The 9151-nt window shown below is 43.7% G+C and overlaps 1 protein-coding gene across 1 annotated transcript in view; it reads right to left on the bottom strand.

Moving 5' to 3' along the window:
- Positions 1-5268: 5268 nt before the first annotated feature.
- The window catches only part of EMP2 (epithelial membrane protein 2), a 39661-nt gene continuing 35778 nt past the window's right edge, over positions 5269-9151 (bottom strand). The window contains exon 5 of the mRNA XM_029058164.2: positions 5269-7037. Within this exon, the coding sequence (XP_028913997.1) occupies positions 6850-7037 (188 nt within the window). The 3' untranslated portion in view covers positions 5269-6849. The remainder of the gene's footprint in view (positions 7038-9151) is intronic.

Below are 9151 nucleotides of genomic sequence, written 5' to 3'. Positions count from 1 at the left end.
AACAATTGACTGACTTCTGTTGTGCACACAGAGCAGGAGCCCAAAAGTTTCCTTTTCTTTGGAAAGGAAGAACAATTACGTATGTACCCACAGTGATACTAACATTTCTGCTAGTGAAACCTAAATTAAGCAGTCTCTGGACTTGAAGAAAATCGTAACTAAAAAATCCAAACCTCTGCTGGAAAACACAATGGTGTTAGAACCCTGCTTAGGAACAAGCAAAGTGAAAATCCATTCTGTGTATTACACAGATTTTCCCCTCTACGTATTGTGCAGCAATTTCTTCCAAATTCCTCTGGCTCCCATTTATCCTTGTTAGTAATGGAACGGAGTAAATTTTCAATTCAAAGTTGGGGGCGTATTTGGAAATCTATTCTTTCATTGGGTAATCCCTTCTGCCTTCTCAGGGATACAAGTTGTTTCTTGTTTTTAGCTTAGTGTCTAGTGTTTGGCTCTATAGTCAAAACAAAGGATTATGTTAGCAGAACTGGGTTGTGTAAATATTTAGGTCCCTACTGAGGAGTGAATCAATCATATTTGAGTGCTTGCTGTGTGCAGAGCACTGTACTAAGTGCTTGGGAGAGTGCAATATAACAATTGGTAGATACATTCCCACAATGAGCTTACGGTTTCTAGAGACGAAGTTACGGTCTAGACTGAAGGAGAAGTAGGAAGTTTATTCTTCAAAATAAGCCTCTCTTTCCTGGGAATAACCCTTCCAAGAATCCATGATTAGTGATAAATGTCATCATAAATATTAAGTTCTGACCATATGCTATGCTAAGTACTAAAGTCCTTGTCCCACGCAGAGCTGTACCAAGGTGACATCATGCTTAGGTTTAAGCTCTGCTTGCCTTGGTGATTGACTAAGCTTGGCAAAGACTCCTATTAGCCAGGTCTCTTCCCAGGGGTTTCTGGGAAGAAGCATGAATTAGCACAGGACTTGGAGTCCGAAGGCCTGGTTTCTAATCCTTGCTCCGCCCCTCACCTGGTGCCACCGGTGCTCCAAGCTTAGCATTTCTAAAATTAAACTCATCTCTCCTCCTAACTTTCCTATCTCTGTTGACAAAGCCACCATCCTTCCTATCCCAGAAATCCACAATCTTGGTGTCATCTTTAAGTCCTTGCCGTCTTTCTGTAACCGCTGCCAGTTCTTCTGACGTCTCCTGGGGCCACCCCTTCCTGTCCACCCAAATAAATGATCTCCGAATGACCTCCGCCCGGATCCAAGTTCTCATCATTTCCTAAATAGATGAACGTATTTGTCTCGCCTGTCTCCAGCCTCTCCCCTTTTGGTCTGCACTACTACTTAGCTCATCTTCCTAAAATATCATTCAGAGCACATTTTTCCACTCCTTAAAAACCTCAGAAAGCTGCTCATTTCCCTCTGCGTTAGGCGGAAACTCCTTGCCATTGGCTTTGAGGCTGTCTACCAGCTTGCTTTAGCTTCAATACCAGCTCCTTTCACTCCCTACACCCCAGTTTACACTCTCTATTCCTCCCAGGTCCACCTTTCCAACTATCCCTCGCTCTTGACTTGGCCGTGTCTGATTCAATGCTCATTCCATTCCCCCTTCCTGGATCTCCCTCCTCCCTCCAACCCCCCTCCTTGAAAGCCCTTCCAACAGCTCACATCCTGCAGAAAGACTGTCTGTGTCAGCCCATCTGCACTTACTAATGTATCGATAGATTAGTGGAATAGGGCAATCTACTTGCCTTATTTATTCATCCATTTCATCTTCTATACCCCTTTTGCCATCAGGTGCATCCTTCTTCGTTTTCCTCTTACTATTTATAAATTGGCATAAATAATAGTTCCTCCCATTAGGGTGTAACTCTATGAGGGCAGACACCATGTCATTTATTTCTGTTTATTTTGTATTTCTCTTCTGTTATTACAACCTAAGTCCTTAGTAGAGTAGTAAGGAGTAGTCCTTAGTTCTACATCCAGGTGCTCAGTAAAATAATTTGATTGCTTGGCCCACAGGAGAACAGGCTTCAGGCACAAGTGCTTAGGCCCAAGAAAGCTTATAAATTTGTTGAAGATTGGGTCATTAGAGGAGCTGGTATCAATAGTAAATATAGGAATTTGGAATTTGTCTTTCCCCTACTCTAGATGTCATTCAGGATTAAAACTAAATTCCTATGTCTGAGATGCATCTGAGTGATTCGAAACTGGCTGGAGCAGCCATGACCGTTTTTGGGGTCCTTCGTTATTAACCTGGACTGATCTTTCCAAGCATGCCTTGTGAATCCTCATCCCAACCCCGCGGTGAGGATCTTGATGGAGTTTAGGGCTATCCCGGCTCTGCCTCGTGTCTTCTGTGTGACCTTGGACAAGTCATTTAACTTCTCTAGGTCTGTTACCTCATTGGTAAAATGGGGATTTAAAAGTGTGAACCCCATATGAGACAGGGACTGTGTCCAACCCGATTAACTTGCATCTACCCCCGTGCTTAGGACAGTGCTTGGCACATTGTAAGCGCTTAAAAATTACAATCACCGGCAGTATTATTATTCACACAAGTTGTTGGATTTTTTGTTTTCCCCAAAATACCACCAACATAGGTAGAGAAAAACCACCTTATGCAGTGGCCTCGACTGATCCAATCAATTCTAGATTTTCTATGCCGTTGGAAGAGGCAGAAGTGCAGATAATATGAAGTAACACACTTGAAAATGGGGGAGGTGGAGCTAACTTGACATGTCAGGGTGTTGTGGGGAGGTGCATCTGGATCTTTTAAGATTGTTTGTTCTTACCAGGACGAGGCAACACATTATTTGTAAAGGACTACGGTCTGAGTGACATTCCTCAAAGCAGATAAATTGGGATCGGTACATCTTCATTTACACTGCATTGCTACAGTTGATAAAGATATGCAAGTCTGCTGTGCTAGACCATTTTGTTTTAACTTTATTTCCATGTATACTTTCAGATTATATAAAACATAGAAAATGAAATATTTAAAGGCACATTAAAGTAGAAAGAATCTCACTATTCTAAAATCACGATTGTCCTCGGACACTAAGATTCTAAGTCAATCACTATGCCCGTTTCTTGGCATTTTCCCCAATATACAACATTTTACAACTTGTACTTTTTAAGTAACCTTTAAAGTGTTAGTTAGTTTAGTAATCCCCTTCCAGGCAAATTTCAACCATAATACATCTTAAAAAAATTTGGACTAGTGCTTGTGGTAGAAGCACATAAGCACCCTGGGGTTTTTGTGTGTGTGTGTGTGTTGAGTGTCTGTCTCTTCATTAACACTGAGCAAGCTTCTGAGTTGGCTGATCTGGTGTGCTTTCACTTATGTGACTACACACTGCAGCATTCTGCATACACACATATTTGAGAGCATGCGTATAGTCGAACAGGAACACCTATATTGGTTGATAATTTAGGGAATTTTTCAAACAGCTAAAAAAAAAAAGGCCCCTTGTGATTTTTTTTTAACACAAATATCAAAAATAAGATGTCTGTTCATCAAGAATTCCCTGAATGACAGAATTACAGTACTTTATAAAAGTGTTATAAAAATGCATCAACTTTAATTATTACCATAGAGGAAGAAAAAAACCTTTTTTTTGGTCCTAATGTTCATTTCATAGTGCTCCATTAAGGCCCCATATGGGTAGGGGGGTAGTGAAAGGGAGAGTTCAATTTGACCTTTTGGTCTTTTTATAAAACAACAAACCTCTTTGCCTATGACACCGTTGTCCTTCCAGACCAATCTGTAGAGGAAACTTGGGAAAGAGCTACTTCAGATCTCAAAAAAAACTGGTTGCCAAAACTTTAGGTAGACAACTTTGGTTATCCAGACAGAGGCTACTCTGAATAATAGGGATTGGGAGTGGCTAAAGGAAGACAAGTGGATTGCTAAAGAAAATTAGGTAAGTTTGGAGCTGAGGATGTACAAATGTTATATTCTCCTTCCCCCTTAGACTGCAATCCCGATGTGGGATGGGGATTGTGTCCCATGTGAATATTTTGTCTAATCCAGTGCTTTGTTTAGTGGTGGGTACATAGTAAGCGCTTAACAAATGCCATCATCATCATATTATCAGAACTTTTGATCATAGGAACTGAGCCTCACACCTAATTAATTCGGATAATATGCCTTCTGCTCTATTGGAGAGCCTCGGGTGTGCCATAATCACAGCTGGGCAAGTGGAACCCATCCGCAACACTTGTGTATGACACAACAAAGGATGACTCCTGTAGACTGCTGACCAGTCCCATGGTGTTGCAGTAAACATACTGGAGCACTCCACATATACCCCTGTTGAAGCAGTGTGGCCTAACGGATAAAGCACGACCCTGGGAGCCAGAGGACCTGGGTTCTAATTCTGGCTCCACCACTTGTTTGCTGTGTGATCTTGGGCAAATTACTTCACTTTTCTATGCCTCAGTTTCCTTGACTGCAAATGGGGATTCAATATCTCTTATCCCTCCTACTTAGACTGTGAAACCCAGTCTACAGGGGTGGGATAGAGACTGTATCCAGCCTGATTAACCTGTATCTTTTCCCAGCGCCTCAAACAGTGCTTGACACATAGTAAGCACTTAACTACCACATAAAAAAAAAAAGAGCATGCATGTATACAAATGGGAACACCTATCCTGGTGAATAATTTAGGTTTGGTTGTTTTTTTCAAACAGCTGAAATAAAAAAGGCCAGGCCAGGAAGCACAATGGAGAAATGGTGTGTTTATGTCTAATTTTCTTCCTCCAACTACAGTGGTATTGCCAGATCCACCAACTAACGCTAATGTGATTTTCAGCTTTTAAGGGAGTCGAAGCTGCATACGGAGCTGGGCGCTGTGCTCTTCCCAAATTTCAGACACCAAATATTACTCAAGCATGCACTGCAGTATTCAAGAAGAGGAACACCCTTTTACCCATGAGACTAATTAACCAAAGGGGTATCAGAGCCTTCTGAAAAGAAGACGGCGTTTTCTGTCTCTCCCCGGACTGACAGAGTGGTGAGTGAACAATACATTTAGTAAAATGGGAATGAGGAAAAGCTCAGTTTAAATAACATAGAAGGTGGGACACCACATGTGAAAGGCAGAGTTAGGGAGAGAATTTGGAGGGTTTTTGCTCTCCTCCAGCTATAGTTGGAAGAAGCCATACATGCTGGACAGGCAAAAGGGCCTTTTTGGGTTCTCGTGTTTCTATCGTGCCACGAATCTAACATTATTCATATATAAATACCCCAAAAATTCCACTAACCTATTCGTTTGATTTAAAGAACAGTACATCTTCAATGGAAGATTACAAAACATGTATTATACGTTTATCAGGTACAGTATACAGCTTAATAAATGCCATCATACTGAGTTGAGTAGACATATGTAGGCTCATCTAAATATGTATATTTATCCAAAGAGGGTACTGGAGTGCAGCCAGTGCTCGATCATCTGGGAGTCCTGTGGATTATCCAGACTGCTTGCTTCTCCTCTTTCCTCCTGTTGCTGCCTTTGGATTTCATCGCCCCAGCACCACCCCCAAAAGGAAGAGTAGGAGGCGTAAGAAGAGAAGGTGAAATTCTATTCCATGCATTTTTTTTCTTTTTGCTATTGGTTAGCCACACCAGTAGAAGATGGAGCAGATGATGATGAAGAAACCATTGGATAAAATGAGTTTGCGACTCGTCATGGATCTGTTTTGTGGGTTCTCTCATCCCTCACGCACCATCCCCACCCCCCTCTGACCACAGATAATGACAGTTGACTGCACCCAAGTCTTGCCCTGTCCCCAAGGCAGCCCTGAAAGCACCACTTGCCATATGCACAGATGGCCAGCACAGGGGCTAACATCCCATCCCTTCACCTTCACATTAAATGCTAATGGTCATTTACTCCCTCTCCCCCCTACATGCCTCCTTTTTTCTTTGGGAAAGTAAGGATACCCCCTGAAATTTGGTAGGGGGGAAAAAAAAAATCTCAGGATAAAACCAAATCAGTCCCAAAGATAATAAGTGCTTCCACTGCCCAGCGGGGGACTTAATATTGTGGGCATCGTGTATTTTTGCCAAGGTGCCCGTGATTAGTACCTACTTGAGGAAAATCCTCCCACTGAAGAGAATCTGTAACTTCTTGAGGTAGTTCTGCACACCTAGCATGAGAACAACAGAAACCACACTCAAGAGTACAAAAAAAAAAAAGAAAAGTCAAAGTTTCTACTTTTTCCCAGGCCAGCAGTGGGTACATTCATTCATTCAATCATATTTATTGAGTGCTTACTGTGTGCAGAGCACTGTACTAAGCACTTGGAAATGACATCAATGGCGTTTCCAATAATCTCCCACGCCCCATTCCCTAGGACAAAACGGTCTGTCTGCCGGCACACACAAACAGAGACTCACGCAAACATATTGGGCTCAGGGAATTCCCACCTTGGCTCTATTAGAAAGGAAAAGTAACCACGCTTCCCATCTTCTAGCTGTCGTAGGTGTACGCCGGTCCGTAGCTGGTTTAGTAACCGCACGGAAACGTGTGTGATCGTGTGAGCCTAGCAGAAGGAAGGGTCCAGCCGTTACCTGGGTTTGTTAGTGTCTAGTCAAACGATAGCTACGTCAAGTTACAGAACGCCACACTGAGGAAATTGGATTTTGCCTTTGGCTTGGTCAGGCTATTGGCCGGCTATAATTATTCCAGTACCCCTGCACTGCTCTTCATAGTCTTTAGATCGGATGTCAAAAACACAGCACTTTAAAAACAAAAACAAAACAAAAAAAAGGAAAAACAATACCTCTGCTACAGATTCACAAAAAATGATTATATACAAAACGGTTATTGGAATTTTGGTGCTGTGCGGTGACCGTAGAGATAGCTAAACCCCGATGTTTATTTGCGCTTCCTCAATACGAGATACATGATCCCGCTGATGAAGGTAAATGCAAAGGCAATCCAGGCTAGGATGAAGGAATAGCCGTATTTCCCTCCATCCATCTCCTTATAAAAATCCATGTTTTTCTTGTGCAGTTCTTCGTGTCGGTCCGTATAAATAGCTGCTGCGATCATGACACACAGACCTAGCAGGGAGAACAGAGTGGAGGTAAGTAAGCTTCAGATGCTTCAGTAAGTGTCATATACAGCTTCATTCCACAGCCCCCCTCTCCATGAGCTTGGCTCCGACAGTTCTTTCCTGGGGGCTGCCTTCCGATGGTTCAGGGAATGATAATAATAGTGGTATTTGTTAAGCGCTTACTATGTGCCAGGCACTTTACTAAGCACTGAGGTGGATACAAGCAAATCGGGTTGGAGACACAGTCCCTGTCCCATATGGAGCTCACAGTCTTAATCCCAATTTTACTGAGGCATAAACTGAGTTACAGAGAAGTTAAGTGACTTGCCTCAGGTCACACAACAGACAAGTGGCAGAGCCGGGATTTGAACGCAGGTCCTTCTGATTCCCAGGCCTGTGCTTGATCCACTAGGCCACGAGAGGCAGTGGAACTAAAGAAGTCTGAGAACCTCTGGGGTCTTATCCAGTCAGGACTCACATCAGTCCGTCCAGTTATGTCCAAAGAGGGGTTCCCCTGGGTTCAGTGAGGGATGTCGTGAGTGGGATAGGTGTTCAGGGTGAAGCTCGTTTTGGGCAGGGAATGTGTCTGTTTGCTCTATTCTCCCAAGTGCTTAATACAGTGCTCTGCACACAGTAAGTGCTCAATAAATATGAATAAATGAATGGAAGCACTGTCTCTCCCCCTCTAGACTGTAAGCTCCTTTGGGCGGGGGATGTGTCTATCGTTAGAATGTACTCTCCCAAGGCACTTAGTACGGTGGTCTGCACATAGTAAGTGCTCAATGAATATGATTGAATGAATGAATGGAAGGATTGTCTCTCCCCCTCTAGACTGTAAGCTCGCTATGGGCAGGGAATAATAATAATAATAATGTTGTTATTTGTTAAGCGCTTACTATGTGCAGAGCACTGTTCTAAGTGCTGGGGTAGATACAGGGTAATCAGGTTGTCCCAAGTGAGGCTCACAGTTAACCCCCATTTTACAGATGTGGTAACTGAGGCACAGAAAAGTTAAATGACTTGCCCACAGTCACACAACTGCCAAGTGGCAGAGCTGGGAGTCGAACCCATGACCAATGACTCCCAAGCCCGGACTCTTCCCACTGAGCCATGCTGTTTCTCATAATGTGTCTGTTGATTGTCAGAATGTCCTCTCCCAAGCGTTTAGGACAGTGCTGTGCGCTCAATAAATTGGACTGGCTGATTGACTGAGGTGATGCTCTGAATGCGAGAACCTAATTGGGGGATTGGTGTTACTAAATTACCCACAAGGGGGCAGGGTTATGTTTCGCTCTTTAAGTGGGAGAGCGCTGGGCTGAAGGCTCGTGTGTATTTGAACTTGAACCACTCCTCTGGAAGAATCAAATGTCTGTCGGTAGAAAAGAGGCGATTTACCAAGGGACATGTAAAGTTTTGGGAGGCCTCACCAGAGAGGAGAGGGCACTGCTTTGGCCAGTTAGTCGATCGTATTTTCTGAGCGCTTACTGTGTGCAGAGCACTCTACTAAGGACTTGGGAAATACCACAGAACAATAAATAGACACATTCCCTTCCCACAAGGAGCTTACGGTCAAATCTCCCATTGCATGAGGGTCCACTGCATCTCTGTGTGGATGAGATGTTGAAGGAACATTTAGGTCACAGCCCATCTGCCAGGGCTGGGAGATCTGGGATTTCCTCTAGACTCTAAGCTTGTTATGGGCAAGGAAGGTTTCTGCTAATTCGTGGCCTAGAGGATGGAGCCCGGGCCCGGGACGCAGAAGGAGCTGGGTTCTAATGCCGGCTCTGCCACTTGCCCACTGTGTGATCTCGGGCAAGCCGCTCACTTCTCTGGGCCTCAGTTACCTCATCTGGAAAATGGGGATTAAGACCGAGCGCCCCATGAGGGGCAGGGGGCTGTCTCCAACATGATTACCTTGTATCTACCCCAGAGCTTAGAACAGTACTTGACACATAGTAAGTGCTTAATAAACACTATTATCATCATCCCTCTGTTGTACTCTCCCAAGCGTTCAGTACAGTGCTCTGCACCTAGTGAGCACTCATCAATACCATTGATTGATGTCTGCCACTTGCTGAAATGGATCAACTTTGGTTGAAGACCAGGTGGCATCTTCCCAGA

The sequence above is a fragment of the Ornithorhynchus anatinus genome, chromosome 2, assembly GCF_004115215.2.
Source record: "Ornithorhynchus anatinus isolate Pmale09 chromosome 2, mOrnAna1.pri.v4, whole genome shotgun sequence".
Lineage (NCBI taxonomy): Eukaryota > Metazoa > Chordata > Mammalia > Monotremata > Ornithorhynchidae > Ornithorhynchus > Ornithorhynchus anatinus.
This window is presented reverse-complemented; position numbering and strand designations above follow the sequence as displayed.